The 20,877-nt window shown below is 53.5% G+C and overlaps 1 protein-coding gene across 1 annotated transcript; it reads left to right on the top strand.

The window, feature by feature from the left end:
* Positions 1–1,382: 1,382 nt before the first annotated feature.
* On the top strand, positions 1,383–5,624 carry KCNA2 (potassium voltage-gated channel subfamily A member 2). Its single transcript, XM_075174032.1, has 2 exons — positions 1,383–1,845; positions 2,692–5,624. The coding sequence occupies exon 2, from the start codon at positions 3,952–3,954 to the stop codon at positions 5,449–5,451; it is 1,500 nt and encodes a 499-aa protein (XP_075030133.1). The 5' UTR covers positions 1,383–1,845; positions 2,692–3,951; the 3' UTR covers positions 5,452–5,624.
* Positions 5,625–20,877: the final 15,253 nt, after the last annotated feature.

Genomic DNA, 20,877 nt, shown 5'->3' with positions numbered 1-20,877 from the left:
AGCGCTCGTGTTTGCTGGGTGCCAGGCGCCTTGCAGGAGTTGTTGCTGCCCCGATGCTCTCCTTGGGGCCGTGGGGTAACGGCAGAGCGGCCCAAGCAGATGCATCTCCCTCGTGCCCTAAGGCAGGGGTTGATCTGTAGGTCTTAGAGGCCAAGTTGGTGTGAGCTTGGCCGTCTCCCTTCTTTGGGGGTGGGAGATGGCTCCATGTGAAGGGAGGTCTGTAAATGCAAAGTGCTATAAAATTATTGCTTTTTACATCTTCACCCCAGCCAAAAGCAGGACAGCGTGGTCCCTGCGAGTCTGCTCGTGCCCCATCTCGTCCCCAGAGCTGTGCGGAGCTGGGGGTTCTCCATCCCCCAGATCTCCCTGAGCAGATCCAGGCTATTACCAAGAATATGGTATGGATCGGAGCCGCATGGTAAAGCAGCATCACGTATCCAGGGATATGATTATTTCCCAGTGGTTGAAATGTAGGTCTCTTGCTTGGGAGGAGGGAGGCGGGGGGTGGGGGGGGAAAGACGCTCATATTAATCTTATGAATATTCATGGAGAAGCTTTGCTGCCTTCGGAGGTTGACTCCCGGGGTACGAGTTTGGGGGGCCGGAGGTGAGAGGTGCCGGCAGCGGCGCGGAGCAGAACGGCTGCTTGTGCATTCGCCGCATGCCTGACTGCAGAGCCAATTGTAAGTTGGTGCCTTTTTCTCTTCCCCCCCCTCCCTTGCATCCTTCCCCCCCCACGCTCCCCGCCGCTGCCCTGCTTAAATACAGCCTGGCCATAAACTGTGCAAATGGAGGGATTTGTGTTTTAGTTGCAAACACGACCTTGTCCTCGAGGCGTGCCGCCCGAAATCTTCTCACCCCTCCGAAATACAGGCATGGCTCCTGCCTGCAGTGGTCTGTGCAGGCAGGGAGAGAAAATTGAGGGTCTCTGGGCAAATCTTCTTCACCTCCTCCATGCTTCCCCCGCCCCAAACCCCTAATTTGCATGAATTAACCCCAAAGACGCTTGGAGGGGGGGTGTTTGTCAGGAAAGCACGCGATGGGGAGAAAGTAGGAGAAACTGAGTGTTGGGATGTGTGATGTCAACTCAGATGATGCCGTAACCGTCTCCGATAAGCACCAAGCATCACCGCTTGGATTTGGACTCGGAGGAAGGAGCCCAGACCTCATGCCAAATAAAAATCAACATGTTAAAATAAATAAGTAAATCTCCGTGCTGTTAAACAAACCTGGGGTGTTTTGGGAAGGGAGAAAGGGGAGGAGAGAGTTTACAGGCAGGAGAAAAACTGTATTTAGAAAAAAAAAATTCAAGGTTGGTTGATTTTTGGTGAAATGGGGGTTTGTGGCTGGCGGATATTTTTTGCAGTAGGAGAAAAATGGTGTTTGTGGTGTTTTAGCCTGATGCTCGGGGGAGCCAGGGAAGGTCAAATCCAGCCGAAATCCTGAGCCAGCCGTGGGGGAGCAAGCGGTGGGGAGAAAATGCAGGAAAAGGAGAAAAACTGGGACAAATGCAACCTCCTCTCCTCTGGGCCTGGCAGAAAAGGGTTAAGCGAAGCGGTTGAATGCTGCAAGCCTTGTCAGGGTTGTACTATTTTTTCTAGTGCATAAGGAGAAGGGAGAGGAGGGTTACACAGAAAGGGGAAATTTCCAAGAAAAGAGGGATCTGCGGCAATATCTGCACCTCGGGTGATGAAGAGAGGAACCAACAGGCATAAATGGCCTGGAGACGGCTGAAATCTTTGCCGAGGAGATTGGGACCGCGGGGTTATTTTCCACCTGCCTCCCCTACCCGGTTCTGTAATCCTGGCTCAAAGTAGACAAGTCGAGTTGGAGCTGAAGAAGGGAGGTTAGAGGGGTTTTTATTTTTTTCTTTGGGAGGGAAAAAAAAAAAAAGAAAAAAAGAAAAGAAAAAATGAGAGGTTGGTTGGACCTCTCTGGGTTGAGCATCTCCATGGCATAAGGCAATGCAGGATGATCTAAATGAGCGCTCGTTAGGGGCAGGGATGCTGATGACCCGGCACCCACCGGGGACCAGAGCCTCAACATCCCCATGAGAAATTTTGCCCACGGGAGTCGAATTCCCACGGGGGGTGGGTCGGCCGGGGGGTTGGCTTTTGGGAGGATGGGGAGGGCGGATGCAGGTCGCGTGGGTCCCACGGTCGGGCCCACGATGCTCGGGGCTCCTGGGAGCCATCTGGGGGGGCAGGTGGCTTTGGGGGGGGGCAGACAGGGACCGGTGGGAGGTTCAGTCTCGCGGATGAAGCCGGAGCCTCCTGAATCACCCGGGAACGCGACGCGATGGCGTGGGCGCTGCACCCGGTGGGTACCACCGGCTCCCGGGTGCTCGGCGGTGGTGGGAGCCCACCGTGGCTTTGCAGAGCCTCAGCGGCCGGGGGGGGGGGTGTGCTGCGCCGTTCCCCCCCTCCCCTCCGCCTGGCACCGGCTCCCATGGGCAGCCCGGCCCCGCTGCACGCCGTGGCGTTGAGCGAGAGCGGAGGGAGATGGGGCTCTGGTTTTTTCCGCCTTGCCGCTAGCGCGCTCTCGTCCTCCTCTCGTGTTGCAGTGCAGGTTGGCCAGGCAGCGGGCAAAGAGCTCGCGGGGAGGAAAAAGGGGGTGCCTGGAGGAGCCGGGGCTTTGCAGATGCTCCTTTCAAGCCCCCAGCAGCTTGCTACCTTCTTGGTGTTTTTTCCAGGCGATGCCACACCTCCCGAGGACACTGGGGACATCGGGTTTTGCTGAGCTTAGCATCTTTTCACCGTCGTACCGAAGGCATCAGGCAGACGCTCCTCTGCCCTGAAGTGCAGATCTGCAACAGCTACCGAGAAGACTCTGTCTCTCTGTCTCTCTGTCTCTCTCTCTCTCTCTCTCCAGTCCAAACCATTACAAGACCTGACTTCCACCATCTGGGAATCTAACCCCTTTTATGTCCCTTCTCCTTTTTCTACGATGACTCACCATTATTTTTAACTTTGAAGAGAGAGGAAATTATGGGGATCTTGGAAGCCTGTATTTCTCTCTAGGATTTCCCCAGGGTCAGATAATCGGTGTTACTAAGAGACACTAAGATTTGGCTTCTCCAGGTAATGTGATTTGTTTTCTGTGTGCCATGGTGGTTTGCAGAGAATGACAGGAGCCGGGACACCAGCGGTCGAGGAGGGGGACTGCAGTGGTCCGCGGGGCAGCTTGCATCGGCGGCTGCAAATTCAAGCAGCCGCAAAGCTCGCCCGGCTGGCTGCAGGCAGGGAGGGCAGCATGTCGCTTCGTCGCTTTATGGCCAGGGCAGGAGGATCGGGAAGGTGCCGAACTTAAAACCGGAGTTAGAGCTTTCCTAGAGGGTAGATTGCCTGAGATTGCACGGTTAAATGTTAACCCTTAGCTGCATGCCTGGAAATGAGCTGAGCCTGGTCTGCCTCTCCCCGGCGCCCCGCGGGGTCCCCTCGCCACTTTAGGGCTGGACGGGGTTGTTTTTCTTCCTTCCTTTCTCTTCCCTTACTCCCCCCCTTTTTTTTTTTAATTGGAATTTTTATTTTTAGCCAAAAGAAAGAATTCTCGTTTGCCAATGCCAGTTTTTCCACGCTGGTTTTGAATCGGTGACGGTTCCTCAGGTGTTTTCTCTCTTCCACCTCCCGGGTTTAGATGGGAGTTTTTGAACTCTGTCCCAAAGAAGGCAAATTACCCCCCCCAAGGAAGGGGATAGACGCGCTAGTGAAGAGAGCTGCTCTCCTCCCCCCAACTTTATTTCATCTCTCTCTTTCTCAGCAGGGGCGATTTTCTTTCCTTTTGTTTTTTTTTATTTTCTCTTTTTTTTTTAATATCATCCCTTCGCCTTTTCATGAGACACTTCCAAACCTACGTACCTGTCCTTCTGCAGGATAGTAGCCCTGCCCTGAATCCGACCCCACCACCGGGCACTGGGAAGAGTTTAGCATAAGGATTTCTTTTAAACCCCACTATGACAGTTGCTACTGGAGATCCTGCAGACGAAGCTGCAGCTCTTCCCGGTCACCCGCAGGACACGTATAACCCTGAGACCGACCATGAATGCTGTGAGAGGGTGGTCATTAATATTTCGGGTCTGCGCTTTGAGACACAGCTCAAGACACTCGCCCAGTTTCCAGAGACCTTGCTAGGGGATCCTAAAAAGAGAATGAGATATTTCGATCCGCTCCGGAACGAGTATTTCTTTGACCGGAACAGACCCAGCTTCGATGCGATTTTGTACTATTACCAGTCTGGTGGGAGGTTGCGGAGGCCAGTTAACGTGCCCTTAGATATCTTCTCGGAAGAAATTCGTTTCTATGAACTGGGGGAAGAAGCGATGGAGATGTTTCGGGAGGATGAAGGCTACATCAAAGAAGAGGAAAGACCGTTGCCTGAGAACGAGTTTCAGAGACAAGTGTGGTTGCTCTTTGAGTACCCTGAGAGCTCAGGCCCTGCCAGGATTATAGCTATTGTCTCCGTCATGGTGATTTTAATCTCCATCGTCAGCTTTTGCCTGGAAACGTTGCCCATTTTTCGGGATGAGAACGAAGACATGCACGGCAGCGGGCTGAGCCATCCCCCCTACTCCAACAGCAGCATGGGGTACCAGCAGTCCACCTCTTTCACAGACCCCTTCTTCATCGTGGAGACACTTTGCATCATCTGGTTCTCCTTCGAGTTCTTGGTGAGGTTTTTCGCCTGCCCCAGCAAGGCTGGGTTTTTTACCAACATCATGAACATTATAGACATCGTAGCCATCATTCCCTATTTCATCACCTTAGGGACGGAGCTGGCCGAGAAGCCGGAGGATGGTCAGCAAGGCCAGCAAGCCATGTCCTTGGCCATCCTTCGAGTCATCCGCTTGGTGCGGGTCTTCAGGATCTTCAAGCTCTCCCGCCACTCTAAGGGGCTGCAGATCCTGGGGCAGACTCTCAAGGCCAGCATGCGGGAGCTGGGCCTCTTGATATTTTTCCTCTTCATCGGCGTCATCCTCTTCTCCAGCGCCGTCTACTTTGCCGAGGCCGACGAGAGCGAGTCCCAGTTCCCGAGCATCCCCGATGCCTTCTGGTGGGCCGTGGTTTCCATGACGACTGTTGGCTACGGAGACATGGTCCCCACGACCATCGGGGGGAAAATAGTGGGTTCCTTGTGTGCCATCGCTGGCGTATTAACGATTGCCTTACCAGTGCCCGTCATAGTGTCTAACTTCAATTACTTCTACCACCGGGAGACGGAGGGAGAGGAGCAGGCTCAATATTTGCAAGTAACCAGCTGCCCAAAGATCCCCTCTTCCCCTGACCTAAAGAAAAGCAGAAGTGCCTCTACTATTAGTAAGTCTGATTATATGGAGATTCAGGAAGGCGTAAACAATAGCAATGAGGATTTTAGGGAGGAGAACTTGAAGACAGCCAATTGCACCCTAGCTAACACAAACTATGTGAATATCACCAAAATGCTAACCGATGTCTAGTCGCTAAAATCTAGTCACGTATTTAAAGCTGAAGTGGAACAATCGCAGATATTGAGTGCTGCTCTGCATTGTAGTTAATACAGTATTTTCTACGGTGTATATTTGGTTCTGCATGGGAAGCAATAGCTGTGTAAGTGACTTTTAACCTTTGATTTCCACACCGAATAAGCGTCCGTGCAAAAAAAACACCCAACAAACCATTTTGTTTCCCTTCTCCCATCCCAGGCTTGTGGGTTTCCCAAGATACGGAGCGGTTGGGCATTTCGAGCAACGGGATGGGGATGCAGGGGGCAGCTCCGGGCCATCCCGGGGTACCACGAATGCCAGTCCCTGTCCTGCGGAGCTGGGTGACAGCCAGCTTCCAGGCATGGGGAACGGCTGGGAAAGGTCAGGCAGAGCTTAACGAAGGGAAGATGCAGTCGTGTGTCCGAATTGCTTGAAGGCTCGGGTTTCCGCCCTGGGAATGCCAAGTGCGAACGCATCGCCCAGGCTCATGTTTCATAACTGAAAATGCTGCATGCTGCAATAGTTTCAGCCACTGCAGTATGCCAGTGTGAGGCCCAGGGGAGGGATAATTAGTATGACGGCACATTATTTATTAAGTCTTAAATTTTCTATGCTAGGCATCGGGAGGGACGAGTAAATAAATCAAGCGCTTGGATTTTATTTATTTATTTAGATGACACTTCCATCACCAATATTTCCAGGATCACCAAAGACACCTCCACTGACACATTGAAAATGAGTTGGAAAAAGCATCTTTTTTTATATCTATATATAAAACTGGAGCAACTATGCTGTGGCCTATAATATATTTATACTGCAGTGAAATTTAACCAGTAATACAGTACAGCTGCATGGATATTTGTTGCATGAATCTGAATATTTAATACACACACAAATATATTTTCTTAGTAGACTATACAGTATTCATGTTTATAGTGTTTATAGATTCTCCGGTGGCTCGAAGGAGATTCATGGGAGTTAAAAATTCTCCATTATATTTAAAAACTGGATGGGGAAGGTATGTGCTGACAACAGTTTGATAGATAACAAGGCAAAGCCTGAGTGTCCGAGCATCCAGACATGAGAGCCCACTAATGCAAGCGAGGGAAGGTGAGCTGAAAGTTAAACACCTGCACTCATTATGGGGCGAGTAATTAGTCATTAATCTTGGTGTCATGAGCAGAAACCACGGTGGATCAGAGAGGGCACGAGGAGCAGGTGGAGTAGCAGGTACCGGCTCTCCTGACTTGTCTGTTCAGCAATTCTCAGCCGTTCCCCGTACAATTATCGTGTGTGTGTATAGATATTTAGAGAGCGACTATAGGGCCGAATCCTCAGCAAACGTGAGCGCTCGGGGCATTGGGGGTTCCCAGCTCAGGGGTGTCGGGATGGTGGGACATGGGCTGGAGCAGGATGACCTGCCCGGGGGCACCCATGGGATCACCAGGGCAGGGTGCATTTTGGGCTGGAAAACTCTTTTTCAACCATGTAGAGCCTCAGGGCTGGGGATTTATTTCCTTATGGTGGAGAGGGCACGTGCTGAGGCTGGGATGGGTCTGAGCTCGCGCCTCTGAGCCTTTGCTTTGCCTTCTTCCAGGGTTTTTAGGAGGGGGGAGTCAAGGTGCAGAGACCTCAGGGTTGTCTCCGCTTCTTCTTTAACCCCAGTGTTATTCAGGGATAGGTGGGAGCTGTCGGTCCAGGGGGATCTCATCTGCTTTCCTCATCCCCGTCTGGATTTCCTTGTGTTTTCCCCCCTTGCCGACAATCCCTGGGGATGGGCGCCCCGTTCTTCTGCTAGGTCAGGGGAGAGGGATGCAAACCCCTTCCAAGATCATGGTCAAGCAAAGCATCCCCGGGGTGCGGGATGGGGTGTAGCAGCCTGTTAAATTGGGGTGAATTTGGGCCGAATTGGGGCATGATCAGTGCTGTGCCGCTGCGGTGGAGTGTGGGCACAAGGAGGGAACCCCATTGCAGAGCGTGCGAGGGAGGTCAATCGAACCCTTCCTGAGCTCAGAGAGGAAAACCATACAAATAACAATAAACTAAACGGTGCTAGCGTATTCTACAGCAATGGTTCAAAATGCTGCTTTAGGGCCGGATCCATCTCTTGTGCTGATGTGGCTCCACTCGGCCAGGTGGGATCACACCTCGTTTTTATTTTATTGATTGATTGATTCACGCCTGGCTATAATTAATACCAAGCGTCCATGGTTAGTGCACGAGAGTTCTGGCTTCTGCTTGGTGCAGAGGACCAGCAACATCAATGCGTTGAGTCTCAAAGGTGCTCAGCACCACGCAGCATGGGACCCCGGCCTGTCTTTAATTACATCTCGTTATATTAGGAGCCCTCTCCTCTCTCTCTGCTGCCGCAGCTCTGAAATGGGAGCCCCTGAAGCCCATTAACATCTTAAAAACACACAAAAAGAAGCAACGCAACCCAAAGCAATAAATCTCTGCTCCTGAAGCTCATCCCGTTGAATGGGATGGGGCTCGGGCGCGATTCCCAGGGCGGTCAGCCAGCTTCCATCGATCTGGCTCGTGGCGGGTCCGTGGGGATGTGAGCTTGCATGGGGAAGCTGCCTGATGTGCTGGGATTCTGCCCGCCCACCCATGGGTGCCCCTAGCACCGGGCGATCCCAGTCCTAGCGTGCGGGAAAGCACCGAGGCCGAGGGCAGGTTGCTGCAGGTTTTTTGGGAGGGTGCTGGCACTCAACGAGACTGCCAAGTGCCCGGTTGTTTAATGCACGTGGGCTTCGGATGATTTGGGGGGAGCGTTTGCCAAAGTACTGGGTGCCTCCTGGGAGCGTGAACGCCGTTGTGGTTTGGTAAGGAGGATGATCATGGGTTTTTTGGGAGAGGTGTTGTTTTGGGCACGGTGTCCCCATGGGCTTTCCAAGGCCGGGCAGGAGGAGAGAGCGGGTCCGTGAGCAGGATCTGGCACATCCAAACCCACCCACCAAGCTGGGGGGTCCTGGCTACCTTGGAAGCCCCAGAGCTGCACCAAAGGGATGAACAGGGCCAAAGAGCAAGAGGCCACGTTCCTCCTGTCGTCACCAATGTGAGCTGGCATCTGTCCCCAGGGCAGGAGCCAGCACGGCCGGTCCCTTCCTTAGGACGGATCCTGCACCTCTGGCGTTGACCCGGGCAGATGTTCCTGGGCAAAACGAGCCCTGGTGGGAGAGCGTCTCTGGGTCGCCCTTGGCACCATGTTTGGGAAATAGGGAAACACCCAGATAAGCGCTTGGATGATGGTTCAGGGCAAAAAAGGTCCATGGGGGCTGTGGCTGGAAGCGATCTGTCAGGCTGCACGAAGCAGAAGGGTCCAGGTTTCTCCCCCGCACAGAGAAATGGTTCCCCCATAGCTTTTAATGGGATTTGTGCCTGCAGGTCGGAGCTCTAGTGCTATTTCTAGCTTTGCTTCTGACTCACTGATGTGATCTTGAACCAGTTTTTCAGGAGGAGACTGTGATTTTTTTTTTTCTTTTTTTTTTTTCTCTTGAGGAGTTTTTGAGGGACTCTGGGCCCGTTTCTGCAGAGATGCTGAGCATCCCAAACTCCCCTTGACTCTGAAAGGGTGCAAAAAGGAGCTGCCAGGTGGCTCAGACTGAGGATGCTAAATTAGGGACCAGGGAGGGGGAGAGTCCCACCATCTACGTTAGCATCGGGCCACCTAACGTAGGTGGTCTGGTTCCTTTCCTCCTCCCGTGGAGATCTTTGCCTCTCTCCAGGGCTGGGATGCAGGACTGAAGCTTTCTGGTCTGTGGAGGTGCTCCTGGGTTGGCACCCAGAGGAGACAGCACCTGTATTTTAGTTTAATCCTTTGTGCCGTGGTTTTGGAGAGATGGAGAGTGGTGATTACAGCGCGGGTTGTCTTCTAACACCCAACCACATGCCTGAACCTGTAAGCAACCCATCAGCTTTTTAATAGCTTCCAAAATCTCTGCTGAGGGCAATGGGCTGAAGCTCATACAGCGGCTGGCCACCACCACCAAGGGCTGCTAGGGAAAAAACCATCTGCATGAGGCAATGTGTTTCAGTGGGAAAACTGATCTCTGCAGCGACGTTTTGTGTCAAAGTCCTACAGACTTGAAGACTGAGCGATACGAAGAAAAGGATCCCTAGACTGGTGTTATGAGAGCGTAGCACGTGGGTGTATAAATATGGGCATATTTGTGCATAAATACACAGAAGGAGAGAAAAAGACAGAGGAGGAGGAGGTATTTCAGGAAGGGCCTTGCTTTGTTATCAGATAATTCCTGGGTCAGCCCTTGAAATTGCTGCCAAAGTCTTGTAGCTTTTCCAGAGCTTGGCATGCACTTAGGGACGGGCCCAAGCGAAGAAGGAGATCCGGATCTGGCCTTGGAAGTGGGAGCATCCCGAGGGGTCGGTGGCATCCGGCTCCGCGCATCCCTCTGCAAACCGGTAGCTTTGCAGCATCTCTGCTTGGGATCCCGAATCCCTGACGTGGGCCCATCATGACCATTTCTGTGGCTCTGCAGGTGAAGCCAAGCAGAAGTCAAAGGGATTTGTTAGCGATGCAAGCGCTGTGCTGCACCGGGTGGGGCTTTTTCAGGTTTTTTTTGTAATGGATGGATTTTAAGTTCCTTGAACTGTGCTGGCTTTGGGTCCCAGGGTAGTGGCAAGAAACGTCTCCCTGCTTTGGAGCCGAGGTGGGTTTATCTTGGGGTCTACATCCATGGGGGGGGGGTCCCAGCGGTTTCTTCTGTCAGTGGGAGCTGGTCAGCGTCCTGCCAGGGCGAAAGGGGCTGAGAGGCGAGGGGAGGAGGAGTCAGCCCATTTCGTTTTGCACCCAAAAAACGGCTCTGGCTCCCTCCTCGCACCCCTGGCAGCATTCAACCTCCTCCGTGTCCAGCGTATCCCCTCCCATTGGGGACCGGCTGCTGCCCCTCACCATGAGCCCTGAGGGGGGACAAGGTCCCCCCCCCCATGAACCAGCCACTGTCCTGCCTCTGGCCAAAGCACTGCCCTTCCCCAGCCCCCCCATGGCCTCAGTCTCCCCATGATGTTACAGCATTTGGCTGCCCAAATTTCATCCCCCCTTCTCAGAAACGGCTGCTCTGATCCTGCCGCATCCCATTGCGGGGGAGAGGGACCAGCCTCCGGCGGTGTAAATCATCCCTGAGAGCACAGCGCTGATTTACACCCGGGGATGAGATCCCCCAGCCCGGTTGCATGTGATGAGAGATAAATTCCTTATCTGTGTTTTGACTCCGGGAGGGGATGGTTTGGCTTGTAGGAGCCGCTGGACACCACGTAACCACGCAAGGTCCACGCACGTGAACCCTCGTGGGGACCTCATCCCCCTCCCAGACCTGCCTGGCTGTCCTGGGCTTGGCCTTGGTCTTTTGGGGTTTGGTTTTTTCTGGTTTTATTTTTTTTTAATTTTTCTGCTGCCTATAAGACTGTAATTATCCGTTTGCACTTGCTCCCTCATTGCTTGAGACTGCGCTCTTGTCCTCCAATGTCATACGCCGAAGCGCAAGGGGAAAAAAAAAATGGGTATTGGATCAACCCTGCGTGCGGTGCCTAATTTGAGCGAATCGATAGGAAGAGGAAATCCAAGAAGGACTCGTCCTAAGGATGCTGGAGCTGAACCTTTTGTTTCCATGGTTACGGGAGAAATGGGACCAGGACTGGAGAGAGGCCTATAAACTGTTAAAGGAGGACTCGTGGGAATTTCAAGTCATTTAACCATGCGTTTGCTAGACAAAAATTTAGACACCAGCTGTATCCGAATTGCACAGTGTGTATAGACGTTACTGCTCTTATTGACGACGCAGGGGTGTCCTGGGGGTCGGGTGGATCTGTGGGCTGAGAGGCACCCAGTCAATAAGGCCGATGTATATAGGTATACAGATCTGTGTACATACGTATTCCAAATGAGCATTTGCTGTCTGGTTTATCATGAGTGTATATAATTTATTCTTCACAGAGTATCACAATTTTTGTAAATATCGGCACTAATTAAGAGGAAATAAATATGTATATTATTGAGGAGTTATTTTCATATCAGTTCTGTGGAGGGTGGGGGAGAAAAAGACAAGCAACTGTATTTTTGGTAGGCTGGGTATTTTTGTCTGTACGTCTAAACCTTCTGTGAGAAAAGAAACAGCCTGAACCGTGGAAAAATCAGTTTATGCTCCACCGTCGGCCGGTCTGCAGGGGCTGTTGGATGGGGAAACCCCCTGGGAGGAGCTGATGGGTCTCGGTGATGGGCACCGACGAGGACGGACGCGCTGCATGGTGTGTACGGGATCCCCCATGGGATTTGCTCCAAAAAAGCTCCAGCAGCAACGCAGGCGGAGGGGAAGGGGCTGGAGCCGGGGCCAAGCCCACATTCCCCGTCATTCCCCACTCCACCAACTTGGATATCGGCCACGTCCGTGCAGGTAACGGGGAATGGGTGGTACTGGGGGATAAACCTGTTCTCGGGAAACCTCGTGGGCACCCAACGGGTGTTTTTTTAAGCTGGCGATCCCTCTTGGAAGAGGGAGAAGCAAACAGGCAGGGAGGGTGTCCTCTGTGGGGTTACAAACCTCACGTCCCCAGAGATGTCTCCTAGTAGGATCTCTGGCAGGGAATGGGGATGGACTCCCCCAGGATGGCTTCGGCTCCTTTTGCAGAGGAAAAAGGAGCTCCATCCCCAGGGAGCTCCATCCCCAGGGAGCAACTGTAGCAGTATTTTCTCCTCCTGTTTTGTCTTCTCCTCTCCTCTGAGTGTCTTGGGGCAGCAAAGGGGAGAGAAGGCGTTGGGGGCACTTGGCACTTGTGTTTCGAGGTTTCATCATTTGCTTGGTGGCTTTCACAGGCCAGGATGCTGCTCTGGGCTTGCCTTCTTGCAGGGTAGAGCCGAGGTAGCCCACCCACCCTGTGCTCACGGGATGGAGAGTAAACCATAAGGAGAAGTGATCCTTCTTCTCCCGTGGCATGGGTTGATCTTGCTCGGCTCTGGGACGTGGCACCATCTTGCAACCCAAGGGTTAGCACAGCAGTGCTAAACCTCCATCTCAACCACCTCCGAATCCCCTCGTATTGGTCGTGGAGGAGCCCCTGGTGTGGGCTCAAAGTCAGGGTCCTTGGGTTCAAGTGTCACTTGTGCCGGTAAGGTCACTGTGTGATCCAGAGGACGTCATGTCCCATTCCGTGCCTCAGTTTCCCCATGTGTAGCACAGCTTGCTAAGCTGTCTCCAAGGACCTAGCAAATTGCAAAGCTTAGCTCAATATTGGGACAGTGAAAATGCTTAAATGGGTGGCTGAACCCATGGATGGATGTTGTTGGGAGGAGAGGAGGTATGTAAAAGCAGCCAATTCTGAACATTTAAGTATGGAAAACCATTTGAGTGCATAAAAAGCAACATATGTATTTATGAGCAGTGCATCCTGAGTGAAATGTCACAGTATTGCTATAACGCTGAGTGGAAGCAGTCCCCAAACTGGGCCAGTTTGTGTTCCTCAGCCCCATTTCCAAGCCCAGGAGAAGCTCCAGCCGGCTTCGGCAGATGCCAAACGCTTCCTTTATCTGTGTCCTGTTGGCTTGTGGGCTCATAAATATCTAAACACAAAGTGGTACAAGGAGTTTGCAGAATAAGAGTCTGCTCTGCACAGGCTCTCCAAAGAGATGGCAGGAGAAGGCGGCGAGGCAGATACAGTAATTATTTTAAATTGCCGGTCTGTCAGCATGCTGCACCATCCCAGCCGTGCTTGGAGGATGCGGGAGGTGCCGTCGGGGTGTTGCATCCTCCTGCCAGCCGAGCTGCTTGTGCTTTTACACCATTCAAAGAGACAAGGAGAGGGACGGATGAATTACACCGTCCAACGTGGAGACCTCCCCGTGCTTGGGCAGCCCTTTCGGCCCCGCGATCAGCGGCTCCCAGCCTGTGATCCCGACTGTGGCGAGCGGCTGATCCCCACTGAGCGCAGCCTGGCTGGTTACGCCTGTGCTAAATGACCTACTTTCCTCCACTTTCTTTGCTGAGTGTTGCCTCTCTGCCAGGCGAAACCCCACGAAACCTCTCGCAGATCCGCTCCGGCTCATAAATTAAAGAGATCTCCGAGGTGGCACAGTGATGCTCTTCAGCGCGGGGAGGACCGCGCCGCATGTCTTTGCAAAAGCTCCTCTCCCTGCTGAGGGGTTCAAGCCCTCAAAATCCTGCTCATTTACATTGAGGAAGGAAAAGATTCAAGTGCCAAGAAAGCACTACCTCTGTTACTTGTCCTGGAAAGCTCAGGATGCTCAAACCCCATTACAGCCCATCGCGTGTGCCCCAGGGACAAGCGGGAATTTTTAGCGTGTGGCTGCCTGTTAGCGAGTCTGCTTCCATTTGGTAAAATGGGCACTTGGATCCTGAAAGCACCTCCCGGACCGGAGCTGCAAAGAGGCCATTAAGTAAGATGCTGAGAACGCGGAAGGGAAAATGATCCGGCACCCGGGATGCTGCCGCTCTCCCGGTGATGCTCTGTGGATGCCCGGGGTGGTGGGGCTTGGGTGGGAGCTGATGTAGAGTCAAACCATCGCTGCTGCAGCACCGCTGATTCCGAGTAGCCTTAACCGAGCGTCTAAGTGCAAAAAATTTGCAAGGGTGGGCGTGTGAAGCGGGGCCCTGCAGCCTATCTTTAGGTAACCTCTAGGCGAAGGTTCGGCGCTTGCACAGCTCTCGCCGAGATGCACATTTATCCCGCAGCTCTGGAAATCAGGCCAGGTCCCTCTTTCTCCTTCCCACTTTCTCCTTACTCCTCCTTCTCCCTCCTTTGCGTTTGTGCTGGGTGTTCAAAAACCTGTTCCTGGGAGCAGTGCTCTCATCTGCACCCCGGCAGGAGAAGGGGACCTCAGGCAAATGAGAGCAATATCTGGGTGTATTAAAGAAACATAAATCTGCGCTTTTACAGATGCAGAATTGAGTCTGCTGGGGCCCTGGATCTACGAAGCATTAGGGAAGACAAAATAATGAGGTGTGATCCAAGGATTAAAGCCAGCTCTACCCAAATATTTAGGACCCTTGCTCCAACGTTACCCCTGTTTCACGGGGAAGGCCGGCACCCAGCTGCCTTTCTCAGCCCGGCATGCTGAGGTCCTGCTTGGACGTCGCGCTGCCCTGCGCCGCTCTGCGCTGGGGAGATGCAGAAAGAGCCACGGTGAGACCGCCTCAGCTTTTTATCCTTAAAAATGGTGGGAGAAGCTGGGTCCAGGGTGCCTGGGAGATTTACCGAAGGCTCAGCAGAAGGTTTGCCCCCCTCCTGCTCCCGTCAGGGCAAAGCTTGCTCACCGCCCCGGGTGGGCGCAGGAGATGGGGGCATGGATCCAAGCCCCAACTGCACGATGCTCCACAGACGAGTCTTTGGGAGATTATTGGTGTGAAGGATGGTTGGCTGAGCTTGTAGGGACCCAAGAGGATCGGGCACCGCAGCCTCAGGGTTAGCGGAGAAAGCCCAGGGCTGGCGAGAACCCGGGGAGTTTGTTTTGCTGCTGCTTTAATGCAGCCAAAATCAGCTCGTGGCAAGAGCAGCGCTGGGGTTTGGGGAGCCGGAGATGCCAAGGTCATCCTGCTCCTCGCATCCGCACGGAGATCAGCTGGGCACAATCCACCAGCTGCCCCCGCATCCGCCGCAACCTCCCTCCTGCGGTCGCCTCTTCGCTCCGTAGGCACCGAGCAGGATCAGGCCCCAAGGACACGGTTTTTACCCAGCGAGAGGTGAAGGTGGGGGGCAGGCCAGGGAAGCAGAACAAATCTATTCTGCCAGGCACCTGCTCCCTGCCTTGCAAAAAAATGCCGACGGCGCATCGTTTGAGAGCGGAGCCTTTTCCGCTTAGACACGGGGTTGTCTTCCACTGTCCTTTTATCCTTGGCTAATTAAAGGCAAATCTCTGCCAAAGGAACACAGTTCTTCATAGCTGAGCCTAGAAAGTGGTTGCAACTGCTCAGAGGCAGCTGCAGAAATCCTGGGCAGAAATAGCATTTTTATCTCGCAGCTCACCAGTTTCGGCTCCGGGGATAATAAATTTCTGAGTTGTAGAAGGAGGCAACAGCAGATACAGCCCCGTGTTGTCCGAGTTTACAAAAGGATCAGTTGGATGGACCAGCTAAACCCCCAAGTCATCCCTGGGGAGGACCTTGGAGATGAAGTGGCCATGGTGAGGTCCCACCGATCGCCTGGGTCCCTGGGGATGCTGTGGGGACCAGCTTGGGTAGCCCCATCTGAGCAAACAAAGGTGTTTGCTGATCTCTAGGCAGGCGATTCCTCATCCCCAAGGAGATGCCTACAGGCAGCTGAATCCCATCTGGAAAGGGCATCACCCCGTTGTAGTTGCTGGAGAGGAAGGTGAGGGAGGTTGGTCCCAGGTCCCTGATGTTAGGTGAGAACTTTGAGATGGGTCCTGGGGACCCCAAAACCAGGCTGGGAAGGTGGAAAGGGTGGAGAGAAGATGGACCACGGCGCTTGCCTTCCCATTCTGCTGCGGCCGCTCTCTGCCCGCTGCCAGCACTGCACGGTGGAAGGGCTTTGCTCCAAACCTCATGTTTTATCCCCGTGGGAGGGCTGGGCAGGCCCAGGGGAAAGGAGCGGGGCTGGAAGCTGTTTCTCCAGCTTCAGCTGTCTGAAACCAAGCAGTCTGGTCTGCTGGGGTCACCCAGGGCTCAATGCGCTCAGTGGAGAGACTGGCACCTCCGAGGGATGGAGGGATGAGGCTCCCCTTGGCTGTTGGCCTCCCTCCAGCAACTGCACAGGCGGTCCAGATGGCTGCAACTTCTTCCACTTCCAGACAAGTCCGATCCACGCTCTTGAGCATTCACATGCTGGTTATTTCCACTCTTTAAAAGGCAGAAGGAGAATTTAACCCTGAAGGACCTCCATCAAATAAGAGGAATGCTCCGCACTTGTATAACATCTCCCAGCCAGGCAGCCCAAAGCACTTTACTCACAAATGTTTTTAAAGGTTTTGGGTTACTGTAATGCCCTGAAACCCTCAAGGATGAAAAAAACCAGAGGAGCATTTGGTATAGCAGGGGATAATTTCATGAAGACAGACACAAAAAAAAAAAAAAAAGGTTGTGGCATCCAATAAGGCTGGCAAGAAGCAGGCATTGATAGTAACTATTATTATTCTGATGATGACGTGACGTGGCTCTTACACAGTGCTTTTCATTAGTAGCTCTAAAGTGCTTTAGGAAAGAAGAGATTCAGATGTCTCGACTGTCTGCAGCGATTTCAGCGGAGGAGCGCAGGGGAAGCTCTCACTGCAGCTTTACTCGTTGCAGGGCAAGGGCCTCCTCTGCTCAGCTCCCAGCCACACTAATGGCATTTTATTTATTATTCAGCTTCTAGAAGTCCCCCTGTGCTGCACGGCCCAGGGATGTGGTCCTGACAAACCAGTGCCGAGCCCCGTGGGACACCCCTTTCCATGAACAACCCCCTCCCCTACAACCCCCCCGACGTTCCCATTCCACCTGCAATAAATGCCCCAGACTGATGCGAAAATCTCAGCGGTTTTGCCCATTTGCACATTTACGTGAGCGCGAGCCTTCCCACAGTGGGGAGGGGTGCGAGGTCTCTGGGAGGGGGAACACCCCCGTGGGTTCGGTCTGCCGCCCCGCAGGGTTTTGCTCCGCACAGGCTGTGCAAGGACAGAGAGAAAGGGCATTGCAAGGGCTCCCTGGCACGGCTCTGCGGTACAAATTCCCCTCCGGTCTTCCTCCCCGCTCTGACTGGGGGCCAGGCGGGTAACATTAGCCGCCCTCCACCGCAGCCCTGCAGGTGCGGGTGCGAGCTCGGGCTCCAGGCACCTGGGACCATCCCCGAAGCAGCAGTAGCTCCATCCCAACAGCATCGGGCAGAGCAGCCTCCTCGGGGAAGGTCCGTCCTTGCCTGCACGCTGCCTGCAGCGTCCGTGGGCAGGGAGGGGCGGCTGAAGGTGAGCTGGCCTCATGCAGCAGCTCGGTGAAAATACTGCTTTGAAAAGAGCAAAAGCCCAGCCCAAAGGCAGGTGGTGCCTCTGCCTCGTTTTTGGGGCCCCTGGGAGCACTGCGTTTGGCTCCTTTAACACTGGAAAATCTCTGCATTGGTTGGCAGGGGTGTACCCCAGCGTGTGCCCACCCAGACTGGTCCGCAACCATGGGACATGTGCGTGGACACACTCCCTTACGCATGGACATGCAAATACATCTATTAAATCCCAGTGAGCACTGGTTTCAGATCCCTTCCCCTCCGTGCCCCAGTTCAGCCTTAGTGGTGATGCTGTAGGGGAAAATAGCTCATGGGTTTAGCTCAAGCAGTTCCCCGGTGGGATGGTGGCACCTTGACCATGGTGGGAGTGGTCACTGGAAGAAAACAGCCCCTGGCAGCTCCAGAAAGAGAAGCAAAGGCACCTTTGACCACAACGTAGGCATTGCTCTGGTGCTGTGCAGGATAAATGGGATGGCACTGGGATGCTCTGCCGGAGGGAGGGGGTTTGCTCAGGTGGCTTCTCCCCGGCAGGGGCCCGGGGGTGGCTCGATTCGGCTCTGCTGTGCTCTCCGGCTCCCGTGAGCTCGTCCTCTCCCTCCCCACCAGCATCAGCAGAACCGCCAGCTCAGCACAAAGCTGCTCAAGGATTAGACATTCATTTGCCATAAATAGAAAATTGGGGGAATGTGTTTTAGTGTATTAAATATATTCTGAGAGGCTGCTGATGCGCAGGAAGATGGCTGTCCTATCGATCCTTGTCCTCGTCCCGCTCCCCACCTCTCTCTGGGCAGAGATGACCCTCTCGCTCTGTGCCGACCCCAGGGCCTGACCCTGTGGCCAGGAGCTGCGGATTTGTCACCGTGGTGGTGCTCTTTGGGAGCGAAGAGCCCTAGAGCCAGGCTCCCCATCGGGCTGGTCCCCTGGGGGATGTCTCGTGCTTATGGAGGCATCCCCAGGAGGACGTCTTCATTTGGTCTCAGTGTTGGGAGCCCCGTTATGGTCAGCAGAGAGAAACTCCTCCGCATGATTCATCCGGCTTAATTTAACCATTTGCCTCAGGGCCAGAAGAGGCACACCTTAAAAGAACCCATTTTTCTGCATTCGTGGTGAAAGGAGTCAGGGAAACAAGCTCAGGTGGACCGTAGATGCCCACCGTTGGTGCAAGGGATGCCACTCGGATTTCCAGGGCACTGATGCCTGAAAAACACTTATTAAGACCTAACTGTTAGGAGCTGTGTGGGATGGGATGGCTTTGATACGTGCCCAGGCAGAGCAGTGCTGAGATGTGGGGTTCGCATGACTGTAACTGCTTCCCATCACCAGCTCCGTGCCTGGATCCATATTTTCACAGTGGAACCATAAGGACATGCCCCCCGCTTTCTCAGCTGGTGCCTTTCATGGCTACAGAGAGGAGAGAAGACCCCTCTGGATGCTCTTTTCTGGGATGCGTGCCTTTGGCGTGCTGGGGATGTGCTTTCCCGGCTGCCTGTGCTCCTGCCGTCTGCTGCGGTGGCACGATGCCCGCTCACGCCTTGGCCGGATGGTTTCCCAAGGCAAGCTCTTGCCAAGTGAAGCTGGGTTGAATGGCCAGCCAGCACAACGCTGCGGGTGCCACGAGCCTTGGCGATGGCAAGGGGGAAGGGGTTTGGGGGGCAATAGAGGACTGCGGGGTCCTCGTGTGGCTCTACTGAGTGGCATCCCTTGCACCAGCAGTGGGCATCTATGGTCCATCTGGGCTTGTTTCCCTGACTCCTTTCACCACGAATGCAGAAGAATGGGTCCTTTGAAGGTATTACTCTTCTGGCCTGAAGACAGATCTCTAAATTAAGCTGGATGATTGATGTGGAGGAGGTCCTTTTTCACTCTGCTGACCATGACGGTGCTCTTTGCAACAAGACCCCGTGAAGTCCTCCTGGGGGTGCCTCCAGATGTGTGAGAGATGAGGAGATGAGTCAAGGGGCTCCAGGTTCCCGTAGGTGCCGTCTTTCCCCGCACCAAATACAAGTCACCTTCTCGTATCCTCGAGTCATCACTGCTCGTAGCAGTGGTTTCTGGTGCTGCAAGAGGAACCCAGAGGAGCACCAAGTTCCCATGGGAATGCAAGGGTCAACAGGGCTTCGTGGCAGCTCAGCGCTGTATTTTCTGTGCTACTGAGGTGGTTCAGCCCCAACTGCACAGGTCAGAGCGCCTTTGGTTCCCAGTGCTGCCAGAGCCCCAGCAGCCCTCTGCCACTGCTCCGGTGCCCTGAGCCTGCACATGTCCCTGGATTTACTCCAATTTTATGCCTGATGAGGTTCTCAGGCCTTACGTTGCCAGTTAATGGACCTTAAAATACCTAGAGATCCTGGTCCTGCTTCCCTGGCTTCATCGAGCGTGAAATTTTGCTGCAGGGAGGGTGATGGTGAGGGTATAGGTGCCCAAGTCCCATGGAAGCAGGGAGGCTCATCCCTTCGGGTCCCATGGGAGAGCCCAGACTCTGCCTGGAGGTGAATATTTTGCATGTGTTTCCATGTAGTCGAAGCTAGAAGATGTTATTTCTAAGGGTATCCTCTATTCCTTGCTCTCTTAATATTGGGTGAAGGCTATGTCCATGGGAACTGCCTTATGGCTAAACATTCTCACACCCAGCAGATGTGTCCTCTCCACCAGATCTGTCTGGATTTCCATGCCCAACAGAGGAGCAAAAGACACTGCAAGGGACATGATGAGGCATCCTCAGGGAGATCAGGCTGAACCCAAGTGTCTCAGGAGTGAAGAACGTCCTTCTCAGCATGTCCTGGTGATGTTTCCACCCTGGAGCAAAGCCACTCCTTTTTAGTGACTTCCTGCTTAGTTCATAAAAGCATTGGGAAGGATGGGGAGATTTTCAGTGGCCTTGGGAGAGACAAAAAGTCTCATATGGTTCTTCTCCCTATTGATCGGACCCTCCAGATAAGACCTTCCTCTGAAAGCTATTGCCTCAGTTGTCCATTTTTCCTCCAAAATCCTCCTGCAATGACTGTAGCTGGCTGCTGTCTTCAGCGGTTCAGCTCACGCTCCTATCTGCCGTTTTTATAAATAAATGATGAGTGGATTGATTAGTCACTTCCCTCCGACTCCAGGCCTCTCACCCCCGACCGTTTCTTGGCTTAAATGGAAACTTCTCCAAACTCTTCTAGATGGTACCAGAGTGCGATTCCCCTTGGGATGAGGTGGGACTATTTAAGCATCAGAAAAATCTCTCCTTCACCTTTTTTCCCACCTTGTTTAGACATAGGGCTGGTTTTATCCTTGCTCACCCACTTACCCATGGGGTCCCACTACGGACCCCTGGAGTGGGACCCTATGAGTAGGTGGGTGAGCAAGGGTGAAGAGAAGGAGTTAGCGGGATGGATGCACCCACTCTGGGATCCTCACTGCTGGGATTTGGCCAAGGTGGGGGGTACATTAAGGCAGGATCATGCCCACAAGCCAGCCTGGCCC

The sequence above is a fragment of the Calonectris borealis genome, chromosome 26 (assembly GCF_964195595.1).
Source record: "Calonectris borealis chromosome 26, bCalBor7.hap1.2, whole genome shotgun sequence".
Lineage (NCBI taxonomy): Eukaryota > Metazoa > Chordata > Aves > Procellariiformes > Procellariidae > Calonectris > Calonectris borealis.
The sequence above is the reverse complement of the archived record's forward strand: the minus strand, read 5'-3'. Positions and strand labels throughout refer to the sequence as shown.